The sequence below is a fragment of the Crinia signifera genome, chromosome 1 (assembly GCF_055691185.1).
Source record: "Crinia signifera chromosome 1, ASM5569118v1, whole genome shotgun sequence".
In the NCBI taxonomy this organism is placed as follows: Eukaryota; Metazoa; Chordata; class Amphibia; order Anura; family Myobatrachidae; genus Crinia; species Crinia signifera.
In genome coordinates this window covers 374,634,414-374,655,924 of record NC_139217.1, presented here as the reverse complement: position 1 = coordinate 374,655,924, position 21,511 = coordinate 374,634,414, and the positions used below count along the sequence as shown (strand labels likewise).

General features: G+C 42.8%; 2 protein-coding genes across 5 annotated transcripts in view; one reads left to right on the top strand and one right to left on the bottom strand.

The window, feature by feature from the left end:
• The window catches only part of P2RX4 (purinergic receptor P2X 4), a 36,793-nt gene extending 31,649 nt beyond the window's left edge, over positions 1 to 5,144 (top strand). For both annotated transcript variants that reach the window (XM_083151373.1, XM_083151372.1), the window contains 3 exons: positions 574 to 639; positions 1,665 to 1,763; positions 2,798 to 5,144. In XM_083151373.1, coding sequence (XP_083007499.1) covers positions 574 to 639; positions 1,665 to 1,763; positions 2,798 to 2,830 — 198 coding nt within the window. In that variant the 3' untranslated portion in view covers positions 2,831 to 5,144. The remainder of the gene's footprint in view (positions 1 to 573; positions 640 to 1,664; positions 1,764 to 2,797) is intronic.
• A 10,050-nt stretch (positions 5,145 to 15,194) lies between these two features.
• The window catches only part of CAMKK2 (calcium/calmodulin dependent protein kinase kinase 2), a 133,989-nt gene continuing 127,672 nt past the window's right edge, over positions 15,195 to 21,511 (bottom strand). For all 3 annotated transcript variants that reach the window (XM_083151371.1, XM_083151369.1, XM_083151370.1), the window contains one exon: positions 15,195 to 21,433. In XM_083151371.1, coding sequence (XP_083007497.1) covers positions 21,408 to 21,433 — 26 coding nt within the window. In that variant the 3' untranslated portion in view covers positions 15,195 to 21,407. The remainder of the gene's footprint in view (positions 21,434 to 21,511) is intronic.

The following is a 21,511-nucleotide window of genomic DNA, read 5'->3' as shown; positions in this document are numbered from 1 at the left end:
TTATGTGGTAATAAAATATATTTGTGTGTATTTTATGTGTTTATACAGCATACATGCAAGATACTTAAAAATACATAATTGAAATATTAAAATATTCCGAAATACGGAATAATCCGTTATCCAAAATTCTCCTGGTCCCGAGCATTTTGGATAGGGGATACTCAACCTGTATAACCCTTCTCTATTGAAAGATTCTGTCTGCACCATCTCTCTTCTTGTGCTTTTTTGCCATTTTCAGTGCTGTTTATGGGCCACTAGTTTGGCAAAGATCCTTGCTCAGACTTTACTTCCTTTTGACACTGTCATGTGCAGGTATATCCTTTTGGCATGATTTCTATATGTATAACTAGCTCTTTATTGTAAATACTAAATAGAGAATAGCATAAGGTAGTAACTCAGGCTGTAACTGCATCCCGCAAATACAGCCAGTTTCGTCCAACTCCGAATCAATCGATGTCACAGAGGACAATAATTGCTTTATATATAGAGTAAATAGCATAAATTATTAATTTTAGTTCACCAGAGACCGTGGGGTATTTCTTTTGTATTGTGATTTGAATTTTGTTTTCCTAGGCTGGAAAATTTGACATCATTCCAACAATGATCAATATTGGATCTGGTGCTGCGCTGCTTGGGGTGGTGAGTGCTGGAGTTTTACATAAAATGAACAGCGGATTTAGGGGGTTATTCTGATTTGAACGCTCCCCCACGCGTTCGCACGGGGAGTGAGGTTTAGCGTCTGCACATAAGCATTTATGCGCATATGCAGACGCTTGGTGCGAGCTGGCGCGGCAAACTCCTTGTTCGCTGTCCTGTTTGCACCTAGCAGTGCAGGTGTTGGGCTGCGGCGACGGGCTGTGCCCATGGGAAGACCCAGCATTTCCTGGGCGTACCCATGGTAATTTCCTGATGGGGCGGGCAGCTAATGTCAGCTGGCAACTTGTGCGGGAAGCGGGCGGGCAGCTAAGACATCACAGAGGTGTCTTAGGTCTGTGAGTGCTTCCAAAATCATTCGATGGTCAGCGACCATCGAATGAATTTGTCCCTCGAGGCTTTGTATGTCAACCAGAATACCCTCCTTAATCTCAAATGGAAGTTTGAATAATATTAAATAATTTTATTAGTATTTAAGTAATACTAAACCTGTAGGATACGAATTAAATATAGCTGAAGAATAAAAAATTAGATGCAGTCCACCAGGATATAGATGGGTCTAATAGTTTTGCGCTGCCCTCCTTCTCCTCCTACAAGCTTATGTAAAAGAGGCCGAGAAGTCTTTAATAACCAGTTGGCTTTTTTAAAACCGGAAGAGCAAGTAGATTTGATTAGTGGTGAGAAATGTGGTCATTACCGCTGTAACGGTCACATTCTCAAATATGCTGCATTCATTCAGAACTGACACCTTCTACAGATCCACAGGTTGCCTGAAAAACATAACCTGTTGGTAGATCTCGAGGACAGGTTTGGCCACTCCTAATATAGCAAAGGAATTCAAGATTGCATGGGAAAAGCTAAGCCTAACATAGGAAGCACCTAGAGTAGTGTTTGTGCCTACAATAGAGGGGGAGGGTGGGGACATGTTATATTACCCATATAATGCTAGGTGGCTTGAAGGCTGTGCATTATTTTCATGCAACTTATTTTATATTTTTTTATTTCTTTAGGCAACTGTGCTGTGTGATATCATTGTCTTCCATTTCTTTAAGAAAAGATATTATTACAGAGAAAAGAAATTTAAACATGTGGAAGATTATGAGGAATTGGTGAGACATGTCCCCTTGCTTTACATACTGGTAATCTGTGTCGGCCTGTGTGTACTTGAATCTTAGGGTGGGTACACACTAGAGGGAAATCTGGATGATTTGCCATATTGGAACAACAAATACTCTGACTTGTCTAGTGTGTACGCATAACGGGGCACATTTGAAGTCCTCTGCTTGTCTGTGCTACTACATGGTCAATCAGACAATATTTTATGTCCTGTCGTTCGGTTTAATGAGGGACGGAATGAGGTATCGTTCTGTCATCCATAACATCGGCCAATCTCTCGTGGTCTGGGATTTTTAATATAAGATCCCCCTTAAATCCAGAGGCTGAAACTGCTGCAGAAGCTGTGGCTATGACAAGTGCTGTAAAAGGAACTTGGTGTTAAAGAGCCCAGATTACATAAGCATTCTATGGAATACATACGGATGACCAGTGGATGGGATGCCAACAGTTAGAGCATTGACGCTGGCATTCCAAAGGAGGGATTCCTGTCAGGGTTTCTGTTAGTATACCTGTCTTCCTCCAGCCCTCCCCAAACCCTCTTAATGGCGCAAAAAGTTAAGGCTGGGTACACACCTGAAAGATATATCCACTTATCAATGGGAAGCTCAATATAAATGGTCAGACACCACAGGTGGATAGGTATTTACACTTACCAGTTCAGATGTGATTGTGACGTCACTGTCAGCGGCTTCTGCAGCTACCTAATGGGCAGGTAGCCTGCATACACCGCCAGATAAACCATATACGGTACGTGGTAGATATCTCCACCAGCATATCTTCTGTACACTCGCACAGATTCACTGCGCTATGTATCATTGTCAGCATCCGGCATAATCATTTCTGAATAGAACATTTAACAGGGGTGAAGTTCCAGCAATGCAGGCCCCAGTCTCACTTCTGTGTTATCACCCCCTTGCTGTATATATTCTAATTAGACAGAATTTATCATCTTAATAGAGCTGGTATGAAGAATGTTTGACACCTTTATTATCAGGATTTGTAATCTGATACTAATTTTTCATTACAGGCTAATAACGGACCATATGGAACAAATCCTTGACCCAGGGGTAACGGGATACTCCTAATTAGTTAGAATTGTGAAACACCACAGCAGAAAGTCTTGGGAGCAAAACATCCACAATCAGCTGCCGTCTCTGGGTTTATGTTGTAAGCAGGAAGAAGTCCAATAACGAACATTCCAAGTCTCTGCTGGCAAATAAGCCTGGTCATTTCCTCTTTTTTACTGATTTTAGAATACTGTGAATGTGTTGGAATAAGTCTATTACTATTGAAGGTCTGTCTACTAAAGGGCATACACACGGGGGTGTTGTAATATGGCATTCATCTCCTATCCTAAATGCACTTTAACATGGCTAGTTCTAAGTACGAGAATGGCCGTGTACACGCACATTCCGGCATACGTTAGCGTTACACACACGTCAGAATTTCCTGGGGCATTACAGAGCATCGCTCCCCTGCAGCCTAATGCACTATGGGCCAGATGTATCCAGCTTCAACAAGTGATAAAGTGAAGAGTCATTAACATAACTTCCATATCACAGGCTGGGCTTAAAGGTAAGGTGCTCATTGGTTGGTTGTTAATCACTATCCACTTTATCACTTTTTGAAGCTTGATACATCTGGCCCTATGTGAGCAGACTGTAACTTCTCTAAACCAAGGGCAAGGTTTTCTCTTGGCTTGTAGCAGATCTTACTGCTTAACCCTTTGAGTGCTAATACCCATGTGAGAGCTGTGCAAAATATCCACTAAAAATGCCAGCATCGCTCACACTTGTTAATGTTTTATTTGAATTCATGTTTAAAAGAAAAAAAATCCTATATAAAGTAAACACTACAGGTCATTATTATGAATACAAATGTTTGTTTAGCAATTTTCGCACCTAGTTTGTAAAGATGAACTTGGTACTCAAAGGGTTAATATCCAAATGCATAGGGCCATACATTTAACAAGAGAATCACATTCTAGGGAGGTGATGTTGCAACTGATTGTACTTCCTACCAAACCATTGTTTCCCAAATGGGAATATGAATGTTTACACTGTATTCCATAATGACGGCCAGTGTATGACTGCTCTAAACAATGTGCTTTAACCTATGTAACTGTTGTGTGTTACATCTGCCATTAGGGGGTATCTCTGTCGTTTAATCCCTCTCCCTCTCCCTCTCTCACTCTCACTCTCACTCTCTCTCTCATTCTCAGTTTCTATGTCCAATCACTGAACACCATTTCATCATGATGGTGCGCAAGATGTTCTAAGCATTGAAAAGTGATAAACCACCAGCCAATCAGCTCGTACCTGTCATTTTTCAAACACAGCCTGTGATATGGTAGTTGGGAGCTGATTGGCTGCTACTTTATCACTATATTTTATCACTTTTCAAGCTTAGTACATGTGGCCCAATATCCTTCTAAGGGCCAGATGTATCAAGCTTCAAAAAGTGATCAAATTGATAGTGGTAAAAACAGCCAGTCAATCAGCTCCTAACTGCCACTTTACAGGCTGTGTTTGAAAAATTATAGATAGCAGCTGGTTGTTTTTCACTCGCCACTTTATCACTTGTAGAAGCTTGATACATCTGTCCCTAAATGAGAACCGTACGACTAAGTAATACTTTTGATAACACTTATTTATACTGTATTTCTCCAGATATGACCTTTCCGTAATTATATTTAGGGGTCACCTTATTTGGTGATAGCCTTCGGAAATGTGTAAACAAATGATACCAATTTATGTATGTTTGTATCATTTTAATGGTGTAGCCTATTACAGGCTTTGCGGTCTATTATTTTCCTGCCATTTATGTAAAAGAATCACAGACACCACTAGGGATAAGTCAGTCTCCTCTGTATATTGGTTGTTTTGTTCTACACCTATTAAGACATTTTTGCACTTGTCTCATCCTGAAAACATTTACAAAACTTTTTTTTTGTTTGCTTAGTTATTTATATTGAAATAAATCATTGCACTTTAATGTAGATTTCCATCTTCCAGAACGTCATAGCCTCCTTTTTCACTATAGAGAGACCTACTATTGCATTCCGTGATGGAGAGTGGACTTCTCTAATCAATATGGATGGAATGGCATTCCTTGTAATATGGTGTGACAAAGTTTGGGAGAGTTTTACCATTTTTTTATTAAAGCGGCAATCCTTCACATGGCAAAATGATTGCCGCTTTAAACAAGTGGAAAACCTCCAAAAATCTCTCTTTCTGATTCGCACAACCCATTACATTTGGCGCCGAGTGTATTTTTCAGCTGCCATGTGATGTGTAATTAAATCCATGTGAAAGATTTTTGTTTTATTTTTATATATTTTTCAAATGAAAATAAACTACTGCAAATTTCCTAAATCCTGTGTTATGTATTACTATACTTGTGTTATAGATCATTGCACTGACTTGTGTATCGGCACGTAGTTACCAAATAGTCCTCAATTTTATGGATATCCATGCTTATGCACAGATGGTAAAATCAAATAAGTAATCTGCGCCTTAGCAAATATATCCTTTAAAACCTGGACTGTTGAAGTGCCTAGAGGACTGTGTTTGGAAACCATTGGTATAGACTTTGGTTTGGTTCACATGGTTATATTGATGGATACCATTTTCCTATACACATGGAAATAAGATTAGGTGGTTATCTAAAAGTGTGGTTTACTCCTTCCAGTAATGCGTGTCTCAGAGATGACAGCAGGAAATTTACTAAGGTCCCAGGGGGGATGCAGTCAAAATCCCGACAGTCAAACTACCGACAACCATTGACCGATGGTCAAAATCCCGACAAGGTCAAAATACAGACATTTAAAATACTGACAAGGTCAAAATACCGACATAGCATGTAGACAGGAGAAAAAGTCAACATGAGCTTCTGTCAACAGGTCGACATGGGGTTTTTAACTGTTTTTGGACCCGACGTGCCGACAGGCGGTATTTCATGCCCTACCATTCACTAGGGCATGGTGGGAGAATAAAATAGTGTGAACGAAGCATAGCGAGCGATGTGAGGGGCTGCGGTTGACTTCCAACTGTGTCGACATTCGGGTAAAAAAAAAAACCCATGTCGACCTCGCGACCTGTTGACCGAAAGTCATGTTGACTTTTTCTCCTGTCTACATTCTATGTCGGTTATTTTGACCTTGTCGGAATTTTAAATGTCAGGATTTTGACCGTCGGTCAATAGCTGTTGGCATTTTGACCGTCGGGATTTCATACCGAATCTTTGCAGGGTACTGCTGATCCCAGGTTTGAATTGATACAAGCGGCATCTGACGTATTTCGGGGAAAATACGTATACGGGAATAGGCAAACGTACTAATCTTCTGTATTCCACAGATTCGTATTTTATGATGGCATAGCCAGTTGTATCCACTCGCATTATGGCCACCAAATACAGACGAAGCGGCAGCATCAAATGGATCAGTCTGATCCGTGCAATCTGCCCTGTGTAAAACTAAAAAATTATAAGAAAACGGTGTGGGGTTCTGGAGACCCTGGTAACTATAATTTCCTTCCGAAGGTACCCAAAGGGTTACTACTGGACATGAGAGATGGGCCTACGTTGGAATCCATAGGTGAGTAAGTATGAATGATTGTAGTACGAATTCAAGTTTTCTTTCAGTATTGGTTTTGTTGTAGAACTACAAGTACCAGTGGGCCCTTTAATGCTTGTCCCTGCCCGGGCTGACCAGTCAGGGGGCTAATGCTTCGGCCGGGGAAACTTGTATAAAAAGATTCCCCTGGCTGTGGCATTACTCGTCTGTTTGGGCCTGGTGCTGGTTGACAAAATATGGGTTACCCACTATTCATTTTGGCCCCCTGAATTTCTTAAAACAGGACTTGCTGTTTGAGCCCGCGGCTTTATATAGGCGTGTGAGGGGTCTGCACAACGGATATGGATCATTAGATAGACACCGATTAGGTTGACATGACTGAAGGTCAACATAGGTAAGGTCGTCAGGGTCATTAGGTCGACACGGGGAAGGATGGGTTTTTCACTTTTTTTGTCCCGAATGTCGACATGAACACTGTAATGTAGCACCGCGTTCCCTCGCATGGCTCCCTATGCTTCGGGCACTATTTTATTCTCCCACAACACCATAGTGCAGTGGTTCCCAACCCTGGTCCTCAAGTACCCCCAGCAGTGCACGTTTTCCAGGTCACCCAGCAGGTGCACTCATTATTCAGGCACATTTGAAAAGATCCACAGGTGGAGCTAATTATAGCACTTGTGATTCTGTGTGGAGACCTGCCAAACATGCACTGTTGGGGGTACTTGAGGACCAGGGTTGGGAATCACTGCCATAGTGGATGGTAGGGCATGGAATACCGCTTGCCGGCTCAAAAAAAGTGACAAAAGGTCGACATGGGTTTTGACTGGTGAACTTCCCCATGTTGACCTAATGCTTTTGTTGACCTAATGACCCTGTGACCCTTCAGTCATGTCGACCTAGTGCTTGTAGTCCTAGTGACCGTATCCCCGCACAAAGTTTTAGCTTTTTCTGTTTTTACACTTAGAAGCCTGCGCACGGATCTGACTGATTGATGCAGACTTCAGCCAAATACGGCTAGAAAATGAGGAATATTTTACATACAGCCTGGTAGTAAGTTTGGAATCACCATTCAAATGAATAGTGATTTGTATTTGCATTCTTTCGATGGCGATTCATATTCCTGAATACGCATACGCCTGTAAAAAGAATAAAAATCCCCGTATACTTGTATTTGGATTAAGGAAAAAAAAATGAATTTACAGCCTTAGATGGCGCGGAATGGCTACGACTACGGCCATTTGTAGCTATTCTGACTTATTAAATTTCCCCTAGAAAGTCCCAGGCTGCATTGCTGCATATGGCAGACCAACCCAACTGCCACTGTAGTTAGTGTAATATGCCCCAGAACTGCCGGTGCTACCAATGGAGGGAGTGTTGTGTGTTTGGTTTAGGAATGCTCATGATCTGTCAGTGTGTTGGATTGTTTGTTAAAAAAATAAAATTGACTGGCTTAGGATTTATTTTTATTAGGATAGCCGATATTAAGCATTACATACATGTGAATGGATTCAGTATTGAATCCCGGCGGTCGGGATCCCGGCGTTCAGAATCCCGACAGCCGAAATGCCGAAAAGGGGGGGACGTGGATCGCCCCCCCTTGCGGGCTCGCTGCGCTCGCCACGCAGCGGGCCCGGTGCCTCGCTACGCTCGGCACACTAATTTATTCTCCCTCCAGGGGTGTCGTGGACACCCCAGGAGGGAGAAAGTGTCGGCATTTCGGCGGTCGGGATTCTGGCGTCGGGATTCTGAACGCCGGGATCCCGACCGCCGGGATATTAACTGCATCCCCATGTGAATACATTGTTGGATATAGTACAATATTTTGTAAATTGATAACAGATTATGCAATGCAATAGTTGTTTGCAGATGGAGTCCACAAGATGAAGAATAAGATTTTATAATGTGTCGACGTCCAAGTCGAAGAATATATGGACAGAGGAAAAAGGGCGTTCATCAACATCCACAAGTTTCTGGAGTATAACCTTGGAAAAAGTCAGATTATCCATATTTTGTGTTTTTAATGACTACAGGAAAAGAAATGAACAGCCTAAGTCACCTTTTAACCCCTTCCCGACGTATGACGTATATATACGTCATACGACGGTTGCGGGGGAATCAAGCCAGCTCACGGAGTGAGCTGGCTTGAAAGAGAGCAGGTAATGGCTGTATATTACAGCCAGGCACCTGCTCTCACGGCCACGAGCGGCGAGTTCGCCGATCGTGGCCGTTTAACCCTTTAAGCACCGCGGGCAAAGCGCCCGCAGTGCTTAAATAGCTGATCGGAGGGGGGCGCCCCCCTCCGGCGCCGATCGGGGCCCCCCGCGGCGAGATCGGAGGGTGCCGATCGGTTGCCATGGCAGCCAGGGGTCTAATGTAGACCCCTGTGCTGGCCATGTCCGCATACCTATTACATCCTACCTGAGGCAGGATGTAATAGGAAGTGCTGAAAATCACTATGTTCAGCCATAGAGCTCTATGGCTGAACCTAGTACAGGCGATCACGCCCCCTAGTGGTCAAGTACACTAGGGGGCCTTGTAGTAAAAGTAAAAAAAAAATAAAGTTTAAAAATAAAAAAAAATAAAAAAATATTAAAAGTTCAAGTCACCCCCCTTTCCCCATTTCACAAATAAAAGTAAATAAAAAATAAAAAAAATAAACATATTTGGTATCGCCGCGTTCCTAAAAGTCCAATCTATTAAAATATAACATTAGTTATCCCGCACGGTTAAAGGCGTAAACGGAAAAAAATTCCCAACGCCAAAACTACGTTTTTTGGTCGCATCGCCTACCCAAAAAAATGTAACTAAAAGAGATCAGAAAGTCGCACATATCCCATAATGGTATTAATTAAAAAGTACACTTCAGCCCGCAAAAAATGAGCCCTCACCCAGGTCCGTAGGTGGAAAAATAAAAAAGTTATAAGCCGCAGAACATGGCGACGCGACGCAAATTAGAAAAACCGTAAAATTTTCTATTTTTTTTTTAGTGGTAAAACGTAACGAAAACTATATAAGTTTGGTATCACCGGAATCGTAACGACCCATTGAATAAAGATAACCCATCATTTTAAACGAACTATGAACTCCAAAAAAACCGTAACCAGCGCAAAATTGTGGAATTGCGTTTTTTTTTCCTTTTTACCCCACATTGAATTATTTCCTGATTCCCCAGAATATTATACGGTATAGTAAATGGTACCATTAAAAAGTACAACTTGTCCCGCAAAAAAAAAGCCCTCATGTGTCTATATAGCCGGAAAATTAAAAAAGTTACGCTTATTTGAACGCGAGGAGGAAAAAAAAAAGAAAAGTTAACAAAAAAGGCCCCGTCTGGAAGGGGTTAATGGTAATAGAAACCTGGGGTGAGTGATGCGTGCTACCCTGTCCAAAGTGAGCCCGTACAATGCACACTAATAAAATAAATGAACCTATAAAACCTAGATTGGAGGAAAAAAAAAAAAAAAAACTACAAACGCTGTAGGGGGCATCAAAGAACTTCTGCCCTCACATGATATCACACCCGGGTCCTCTCTACGGAGGGAATCTAGGGCCTTATTCTAGTTCACTCTTAGAGGCCAATTCATTCTCAGATGGACAAAACCATGTGCACTGCAGGGAGGCAGATGTAACCGGTGCAGATTAGATTTGGGTGAGTTATTTTGTTTCTGTGCATGGAAAATACTGACTGCTTTATTTTTACATTGCAATTTTGATCTCACTTTGAAGAAAAACCCCATCCATATCTAATTCTCTCTGCACTTATTACATCTGCCCCACCTGCAGTGCACATGGTTTTGTCCATTTGAGAAGGAATTTGCCTCTGAGTGAACAATAAGGCCCCTAGTCTCTACCATATGGAAGGAGGATAGAGAAATTAAATTGGTAACTGGATAGGGAATGGAGGAAGCGAAAGAGTGCAGGGTGGGAGCAGCATGGAGGAATAACAACTTGATGTGCCATTTTTACATGCAAAAAACTCTTGTGGAGCTGGCAGGGGCGGAGGTCTGGGCAGCGGCGCCAGCATCACACCAGTCTTTTCAAAATATTTTTTCAAATTTACCAGTCTCTTACTTCCACCCTGCAAATGCCGCTACTAGCTTCTAGCCGCCAGTCCAATAAATTTAAGGTGCAACCTGTCCGATGTCCCCAATCCAATGTGCACAGGACCGAGCATTGGGGTGGAGGGGATGTCAAACACATCCGATTTGGGCCGATTTCTCGGATAAGTGTATGGCCACCTTAAGAGTGGTGCACCTCATACACAAGTGTATTTGTTTTGAGCAAACCTTGTAACTTTGTGACTACTTCAGTGTGGATTGCGAATTCGAAATTCGATTATCAAATGACTGCACATGCATACCATATGCATTCGTCATGCATGAGGGGCATTAGTCAAACTGCGAGTGGATTGCGTTTATGATCCAGTTGCATTTTATGTTGCTGACAGAAAGCCAGTGATTCTGGGCAGAAACCTTTCATTTCTGAGTGTGTCGGAAAAATGCAGGTGTGCTCAGGCGTTTTTTGGAAAAAGTCTGTGACCTCAGCGATGGCCACTTCCAGCCCTACTCACATTTACACAGATGGCAAAGTCTCGGGAATTGCTGTTTCGGGAATTGCGTATGGATTTGCTAGTGGCTTGCGATTAGCACATTAGTTTGTTTTCATTTCTGTGTTGACACTTGTCGACATGGACCCCCAATTATACCCTTTTCACACTGCAGCGCTTAACCTGTATATTGCAGATTTTTTGCCTTTTTAAAACAGTTAGAGCAGCAGTGTGAAAGCACCAGTCTGCATTTACAAATAACCGGTATTTACAAACGGGTAAAAAGCAGAGTCCTAAACGGTTCAGAGCCGTTTTTTTATGCAGTGTGAACAGCTCTGAACCGGTATATAGGACTCAGGCAGTAGCTATGAGAACACATATGTAATGAGCCACTCATTCATATGCACTGTGCTCATTATGTATGTGCATATGTAATGATTGACTCATTACATATGCACTACACTGTCTTATAGCTACTGTCTGTCCTTTCACACTGCAAATCTGCTTGAGACCCGGTATTTCTGTGCGGTGTGAACGGGGTTTAAACCGGTAATATACCATTTTAAATACCGTTTCAAAATACTGGGTCTCGAACATCTAGGCAATGTGAAAGCAACATTCGTGTAAGCATGTTCCCTTGCATGGCTTGTTTTGCTCACTGTTCTTCCAGTCTCGCTTTAACGCCTACAGAATTAAAAAAGGAAGAAAAGGAGAAATACAAAAAAGGGTGCATGATCCTTATAAATCTTACAATATTTCATGAAGATGGAATAAACTAGATAGTTAATTTCTGATGGTTAATCTGTGTGCCCTACAGACCCTAACAATTTTATTAGTTTGTTTGCTTCAAGTTTCTACAAACCGCTTTGGGATTGGGCTGAGGGAGCTTGTATTACAACTGGAGACTTCAACACTACATGGTCACCTTTATTGGATCGGTCAGGTCTAGGAGGTAGGTGGTGTGATAATGCTCCATCTGCACTATAGGATTATTTACTCCTCCTGAACCCTTAAGGCCCCCATACACTATGCGATATGGGAACGATTTCACCCGATTCGGATGAATCGGGCAGTGAAATCGGCCCAAATCGCACTTGTAGACATCCCCTCCGATCCGATGCGCGGTCCCGTGCGCATCGGATCGGGGTCGGACGGGCTGCACATAAGATTTGCCAAATTTGGTCTCAGCCAATCAATGGCTTGCTAGTCATCTCTATGGGCGTTTTTTTTCCTCCATGTCATCAAGTTCTCCCTGCTCGCCTCCCGCTGTCACCCCACCGCAACACAGCTTCCCCCTGCCCGGGTCCCTATGTAGCCTCTCCCTGCTCGGCTCACAATTAGCCGGCATCCCGCTGCCGTCCCCCGCACGGCTCCCTCCTCCTGCAGCTCCCCGGGGACTGCATATGATAAATCCATTGGATTTATCATATGCAAACCTTGGCACATCAAGTGCCTAATCGTGCTTCCCCCTCCCGGGGAGCTGCAGGGGAAATCAGGTCCGACTTGTCCCTAGGACAAGTCGGACTAATGTATGGGGCCTTTAGACGTTCTAAAGGTGCCCATACACGTTACGATTATTGTATACAATATCGCATCTCGGTTTTGTGATGAGATCTAGTACAAAAAGTATGTGCTGCACATACTTTTTGTATTATCTCATTGCAAAACCGAGATGCGATATTGTATACAATAATTGTAACGTATATGGGCACCTTTACACCCTACTGCTAGGGAATTCACTTCTATTTTTACCCACACCATGTGTCTTCAAGGATTTTTTAATTCTTGGGATGGCAACATAGGGATCTCAGATCATGCCGCTATATGATTCTCCCACTTCCAATCCCACCTCTGTGTTCTGAGCTCTACCCTTGCAGCAGCATAGTCAGCATTGTTAACTGGTGATACTGCGAACAATCTCCAGGCCTATAAAGTTGTTCAGCAGTCATATGAGACTTTGGGCCTAATTCAGACTTGATCGCAGGACAAATCTGTTCTCAAAATGGACAAAACCATGTGCAGGTGGGGAAAATGTAACGTGCAGATATCAGATCTTTGGCTCTTTTGCTGCGAGATCCTTCTGGGTACAATTGCTCTGAATACAATTTAGTTTTTCCATACAAATGCTGACTTCAGCTCTATCATGCAGGGATATGAAGGCCAGTACTACAGCATTTAAAGGTTTTGTTGTCAAAATAAAAATTCCTAAGAATAAACTGATACAATCTAAGTGGACGCACTAAAAAAAAAAAAGGGTACTTGTGTATTATCAGGAGCCACTTACGTAGATTACGGCACCGTTTACGTAGTTATGTATTGGGAATACCAATATAGCACTATGCTGGCTACGTAAACTAAGTAAGTGGCTCTGGAGCCCTTAAAATACACAATGCTTAATATCCCAATTATCCACGTCATACCCCCAGTATCCACATCGGCGTGGAGTTGATTTTATAAAGTGTGGCGAGGGGAAGCCTCGCCACAAAATCAACTCCACGCCGACGTGGATAGTGGGGGTAAAATGGCTGGTCTAAACTTACCCTCCTCCGGCCCGGGCACCGCGTTGATCCCCGCGATCCTCGGTGACTCCCTGGCAGTCGCATTTAGTCCACTTGCTCCGGCACTCGCCACGGACGCTGTACACAATTAGTGTAGTGCCGCTGGGGGGGAGCAGGGAAGCCACGTGATGCGCCGCCAGCGGCACTACCCTGAATTAAGTACAGCGTCCGCTGCGAGTGCTGGAGCAGGGTGGACCAAATGCGACTGCCGGGGAGTCACATCGGATCGCTTGGAGACCGCGGGGAACGACGTGGTACCTGGGCTGGAGGAGGGTAAGTATAAACCACACCACCCTGCTGCCTCCTGTATTATCACCGCGCCAGCTACGCTGACAACGTAGCTTAGCCTACGTTGAAAACGTAGCAAAGCCGGGCGCTCTGATAATACACAAGTACCAAAAAAAGTTTTCCAGTGTCCTGGGCAAACGTTATTGTGTGTACATTATATAACAAGGCTTAACCGACTCATCCCACTGAAAATCTAAGGTGATCGTTTTTAGGAATGTTTACAGAGATGGAAAATGTGCAAAGGATTCTTTGGCAGAGTGAAGGAACTTGGAAGGAGAGCAGAAGAGGTGGAAAAAATTAAAAAGTGCACTACTAAAGGCAACAGAACTTTGTATCAAACGGGTTAGAAAAAGTACAAGGAAAATTGAGCACCTTATTCCAGTATAAACTCTAAAGGTGCTCACATACTACAGCAAATTTTGCCATTTATTTATTTTATGGATTGGTCAATTTTACAGTAAATCGACTGAAAATTAAAACGATCATGATCAGGCGCGCGCTCCCACGGGTCTTTTGCTACATCTTCTGAATCATTTCACCTTGGAGTATCAGCATTTTTTTTTTTCATGGCGCCCCTGGGATAAAAATGTTTTATCATTTGGAAAAAGATATTACATTTAGTAAATTGTGCCTACATGCCATCCTAAGGTTCAGTTATGTGGTGAGTACAGTCGTTCTGATTGTTCACGTTTCATGGTGAGCAGCCATTAGCCCTGGTTTTGCCTGTCACTTTGACCATAAATACTTGAGTTGGTTGTATACCTCCAACCCAAGGAACCCCTGAAAGAGTCTCGAGGCAAAACAGGTAGCCTTTAAAATGATTAATTACAAAATAATCATTACCTTTTGATTTAGGTTATCATCACTTATGTACTTGGCCCTTTGGAACACTGGGAATTATAATTGGATCATAATGAACAGTTAGAGGAATCTATACAGATGGAGCCCCTGCCATCCTTGGCTGGGGCTCGCCAGACCCTCCCCGCTGGCAAGCGCCTGCGGCAGGGGCATCACTGAACTGGGACGCACATGCATCTCAGTCTCTCGGCAGGGACGCTGCGGAGACGGGCAGGGTTAGGGCTGCGACGGCGGGGACCGGAGGAAGGCTCAGTTGCCCAGGGGGTGCGCAAGCGTCTCGTGGCGGGGCTGGCATGATGGCGGGGCTGGCGTTAGAAACGCCAGCCCTGCAAAGATGAAGCCAGCCCCATCTGTATGTCTGGCCCTGAAAGAAGTCATCACGTGTAACATACTTAAACAATTTGTTGCATCCATTCATGCTAAACGTCCAGCCAATCCGCTCCTTACTGACTTTTTTTCAAACACAGCCTGTAACATGGCAGTTAGCAGGTGATTGGCTGGACGTTTATCTCTCTTTATCACCCTTGCATTTATCTCTTGTTAAGGCTTAATACATCTGCCCCATTGTTAGATATAGTAAAGGAACAGAGTTTGGTAAGCATAGCGTTGAACCATTTATTTTATTAGGTGATAAATACACAGTATTTAAACATACAACTTAGTAAAATGAAATGCATAGTAAAAGATATAAATAATTCAAGCTTAAAAGAAATCCAATAAAAAAGCTACAGTTATAAAACATACAACGTCAACCAAATAGTAGACCTCTAACATCACGTAAGCAAAAAACATATGGTGAAAAGTTGTATATTATGTTAATAGTGCGAAAACATTGGTGCAACCCATACAAAAGCATATAGAAAACATGTAAGTCAATAGATAATGTAGCAGCTATTTGTGGGCTTCCACCCTAAATACATATCTGCAAGAGTTGTTTTTTTCATGCAATAAGTAACAAATGTTTCAAACATACATAATCTGCATGGTTTCATTTTATAACTTTACAGCAATACTAAACGCCTAATTTGTACTGAAACTAAAACTGCATTCATATATTCATCCCTTATTAAGGTTTGTTTGATTTATTCTTTTGTAAAATAGACTTACAAGGAAACTTAGGATTCCTGAAAGTTGCGAGTAAAATCTTTGGCTTTTTGGCCAAAAAAAAAGCCTCCACGATACCTGGAAATATGAATAATATGTAGCCAACATCAAAAAACAATCTTCTGTTACAAAAAGTAAGTCTTCATCTAGAAAAGCGCAGTCTATAAATCGCTAGATAGGACAATAGGCGATGCCATCACTGCAGACCCCTGCAGTATCCGAACACTCAAAAGGTTCATTATGGATGTAAAGCTAGGTACACACTACTGTATAAGATTTTGCCCATCGTAGACTGATTCAGACTCGCCAAGACGATCCCAATGTGCAGCATACACTACCCAACTATTGTTCAGTTCATTGTCTGCATACACTATACAGCAGACCGGTCCCTTCTTTCTGCATTTTATACACAATCCCAAAACTACATTAACAGTTTGGTGGGCCTGATTCAGGTGTTGTCTCAAGCGGGCACAATGGACACAAAGTACTGATGTTCATACCTTCCCATCCTGCGTGCTTGCAGTACTGATCTTGCAGCGTTGGATGCATTGCTACTGCAGATGGGCCAACGACCCAATATTAGGCAGATAGGCTGAAAAAGGTGTATAGTGCGTATTGAGTTGTATTATCATGTCAGCCATTGAAACAAATCTCTCAAATACAACATATGAACAGCCTCTATACCCAGTTCTGATGCAAGAATACAGGTAGCACGGTCTACTTGTCATTAATCCCACTGCAAACCTACTGTACATGCCATTTACAGTAACAGATCATTACTAATCTCTAATACTAATATATGTGCAGCGGCAGCTGCCGTGTTAGTCGGTTATGGTATAAATCATAAACTGACTTAATATGGTCGACATGGTTAAAAGGTGAACATGGTTAAAAGGTTGACATAAAGGTCAACATCCAAAAAGGAAAAAGGTCGGCATGAGTTTTTTATGATTTTAGGGTGTCTGTCAACATAGGGCGACATGGACAGTGTCCAAGTGTACCGCGTCCCGTCACATGGCTCGGTGCCTTGCTGCGCTCGGTACACTATTTTATTTTCCCATCACGTCCTAGTGGATGGTAGAGCATGAAATACCGCCTGCCGGCACATTGGCTAAGAATTTAGTAAAAAAATGCATGTCTAACTTTTCCACGGCAACTTTTTGACCATGTCGACATATTGCCTGTTGACCTTTAAACCCTGTCGACCTATTGTGTGTCGACATTTAACCCCTGTCGACCATACGACTGTCTATCATGAGTCAGTCTATGATCAGTCCGGATACCATGTTAGTCATGTATCTGCTACACAGTGGCCCACATTAAGGGGTACATTTACTAAAACGGGAGTTCAATTGCAAATGGGATGTTGCTATGGGCAACCAAACAGATAGTATCTATTATTGTCTAGAAGGTGCTAAATAAATAAGAAGTAGCTGCTGATTGGTTGCCCATAGCAACATCCCTTGGGAAATAGAAGTCCCATCTCAGTACATTTCGCTCTATGAGTTGGACACGGTTTTCTTTGATGTGCAAATGTGAAAAATGTGTTTGGGAAACAGTATTTTGTGACCTATGCAGAATGCAACATGGGCAACACATAGGACACAATCATACACATTCTAGTAAGTGGCCGTGAAGTGTAGATAACAAGCACCTAAGTCACATAAAGCATGGCAACAGCAAATCAAACATTAAGCAAATAGAAAAGGTTTACTTTTTTTAAATCCCACACTAATAACCTACCTGCAGCCTTCCCAGACAGAGGAGTGACCAGGCTTTATTTTAGATTGCAACCACAGTAGTCTTACCATGATGTTAGATAACTGTGTCTAAAGGTGCGTACACACGCGGGAGATATATTGCTCAGTGTCTCCTTTTCATCAGCGACCAGAGATGGTTGCTGATGAAAGGGAACCTCTGTCAGGGGAGCCCCATAGGGAACCAGCTGGTCGCAGGAAACCAGCGATTATATTGGGGCAGAAAACGGTAGCGCGCACCACTCCCATCACTGGCAATATGGTCGCCAGCGATATCAGCCCATATCGCTGCCGTGTGTACACAGCTTTAGACACATTAAGCAAATCAAGAGGTGAGCAATGAACAGTTCACCAGGAGGTTGAGTACCCACAAGCCCCCCCACCTGCAAATAGGCAAATTGTACTTCGGCCTTGCCCATACAACATCCATATAAGTAGGCTTAATGACATATGTTCAATGTTAACTGACTCTGGAGTATGTGTTTCTCCCTGATAGGGTAGTTATACTGTAATCCCCACAGCAGTAAGGACTAAAGTGAAATAATGAACATTACCTGGTTATAAAGTCAAGCACAAAACCTTGGCACTATATAAAGAATAATACTTACAGCTGGACACTGCAAGCAAACAGTTGTCAAAATGATGAAATAATCGGCTTCTGTTGCAAGCGCTATAGAGCCACTGAGGATACTGACAGTCGGTAGCACTAATTAATAAGTGTGACACAGAACATATATCGAATAGAAACATAGAAAAGAAACTTGCGCATATAATATGGCAATGCCACCTATCTATGCTGCAGTCTGCTCCTGGCGTATCAGGTTGTGGAACCGAGCTGAACACGTGCCCAATAGATTATGGGCGCATGAATACACTTTATCATGACTAGGTTTCTTCCTGACCATATTCTGGGTGTCTCATAGGCTCCAAAGTTTTACAATTCTCTGACAGATGTGGGGAAAGTGCCATCCCAAAGGGTTCTACCCAAAAGCCAAATCTGACCTGTACCATTACGACTATTAGGATTCCTCTAAATCCCATATTATCCTTCCTTTCCCATCCTGGACAGGATCAAATATAGTAACAGGCTTATTAGATGGAATCTTGGTGGGAATACCTACTAGATTGCGGCTCCCTGGCAGGACTCATGGCCAAAAGCCTTTTCTAGAGTGTTTGTGAACTTTGCCAAAATGAAAATTATGACCAGAGGCTCCCTTGTCACATTCTATAGAACCTGGTTGCCCTGGGAGTCATTCCATAATCAGCCTCCCAATGACTGAGCCCCCTTATACCTCTGGAGTAGAATGATCTAATGGGTTCCTAACCCTACTAGACCCTACATGGGAATCCCCATAACTCCGCAGTCTTATTACCTCACTCAACCCCTTACACTTGTATAACATTTTCCTTTCTACTACAATAGTTGCAGACATGACACTATACATTCTACTTACAGTACTACCACAATCATGGACGCTGCACTGAGCTCCACTTTGTCTGGAATACGCTTGTCACTTCCTGCATACACCTGCGCTCCGAGTACTGCGTCTGAAAGTGCAGCATCGGGTCTCCATCTCCACCATCAGTTGCAGCTCTCCGTCAGTCTACATAAGCCTAAGCTTACTTGACTGAGCTTCGGATCTGGTCAGCAGGTTTTAGTAAGTCGGCACCGAATGACACGGACCCTGGGCCTGACATGTCAACAAAACTGCTTGCTCGATTGTGAGCTATTGCAGAACAAGTCTTGTAGAATGTATCCTTCAGGCTAGAATCACATTGGGGGATATTAAGTAAAGAGGTGCAAGGAAAAACATGCTGCAGCTTACTGTACACCAGCAAATATAATCTGCTTATACTTTCTAATGAGATCTTACAAAAATCTGAATGTGCTCCAGATTTTTCCCTGTTACAGATTTACTTACAATCACCTCATAATTGAACCCAGAAGCACAGGCCAGCTGTACACCTTTTACACAGAGCCAAGAACTCAGGTTATTGCCAGGGCACCCAGGTCCAGGCTAGGTTAGGTGTGACATGGGTTATGCATACGGGGTCCAACCTGTATCACCACAGTGTGAAAAGCAAACCGGGGTCAGGCTTAAAAGGGTTCTGACTGGCTGGCTCACGAGCACCTGAAGATGATGTCATCTCTAGCGTCCTGTGTGAGTGGAGATGACCTGGGTCCCACAGGTGGTGTAAAATGTGTAAGTATATGTGAAACCCCGTCTGTAATCCGGGGGCTTCAGTGTAAAAGGGGTATAACACTGATAGTATCTATACTATGGTCATGAGCTGGGAACAGGTATGGGTCATGGAGTCGACATGATTAAGGACGACTAGGACAACACCTTAAAAAGGTCGACAGGGACAAAAAGGTGGACAATGCAATAGGTCAACATGAAAAAGGTCGACATACGGGTTTCCCGTATTTTTGGGGTCTCAGTTGACTTGTGTCGACATGGGCACTGTATCAGTGTACCGCTTTTCTCGCCATGCTTCGGGTACGGTGCCTCGCTCGGGACACTATTTTACTCTCCCTCCATTTCCATGTAGATAGTTCAGTATGAAAAAACACCTGTTCTGGAAAAAAACACGTCTACCTTTTTCCATATCAACTATTTTAGGTTGTTGACCAATAGTGGTCGACATATTGAGTGCCGACCTAATTAGTGTCGACCCATTGTACCCAGGGAACATGAATTATCGCTCTCATTGACAAGCCTGCTTGCAGTAATCCTCCAGCATGGAGACGGAACCTTTACTAGGACTCGTTATGATGTCACAGAATAATTAGCAGAATGCGGTGTATGTATGTTATTGTCGGGTTTGTTTATGTATGTATACTTTGGCAAACAATTTATTTGTGCAATTATTCTAATTTAAACTGGCAAATACATAATGATTTTGTACAAAAAGACAGGGGGCCAGATGTACTAAGCTTGAAAAGTGATAAAATGGAGAGTGATAAAGTAGCAGCCAATCATCTCCTAGCTGCCATTCTACAGGCTGTTTTTGAAAAATGACAGGAGCTGATTGGTTGGTGGTTTATCAATCTCCATTTTAACACTTTTCCATGCTTAGTGCATCTCGCCCATAGTGAGCACAGGATTGAAAGAAATATACAAGTGTAATGGTGGAATTACGAAGCATTATGGAACTAATGGATGTGATGGATAAAATAACCCAGCACTCCCCCTGGTGGCGTTACGGGAACATTGCTGCTGGTTCTCTCCGGAAACAGTAATGACACAAAAAGCCAAATACATTAGCAGGAAATCTGTATTACTTTCTACTTTTTCATACCATTTAAAAAGTAGTCAGACATCTTCACTGGGACCAGTTGCTGGATATAGTCAATGACAAGCTGCAGACCAGTGATTTCAGTCTTACAAAACATCGGGCTAAGCCTGGAAGTGTCAATTCTTTAAACCTTGAATGAGTCTAGGCCTTGGAAACAAGTATTAGCCAGCTCACCTCACTATACCTCAGTCCAATCCATGCTCACTCCAATAGGACCTACATTGCATGAATGTATCCGAACTCCGTCGTCTGTAAAATGTTAGTGCCCTGAAAGCCTTACATGTGTGCACTGTATGTGTGTAATATTTGGCATCATTAATACATATGCTACAATCCACTTCAATCCGTTTTGTTTTTTTTTGCATTGTACAAAACAAGCACCTTCTCTGGACAGGTCTCCATGAGTCCTCTGGAAGAGCGAGCCTATTACAAAGTCAATCACATTTAACAACCAAGGCAGGACAAGGTCTGTAGCGCATGCAGCAACATAAGGTGTTCTTCGAGCGAGTAGCATGCACAGTTTAGTTTACATATGGGGTTGTTCATCTACACACATCCTAGTCGTAGATGATGTACCCAAGCCATGTCATCTCCGGCCTACTACACTCATGACAGAACCTCGTCCTCGCCTAGCTCCTGCAAGTCGCACTCTCTCAGACTTTCGTCGCTGCCTTGAATCCTGTGAATGAAAATAAGATATGAGCATCCTAGAAGGCTAAATGCTTACTCCGCATGCACAGTATCTCAGCAAATCAGC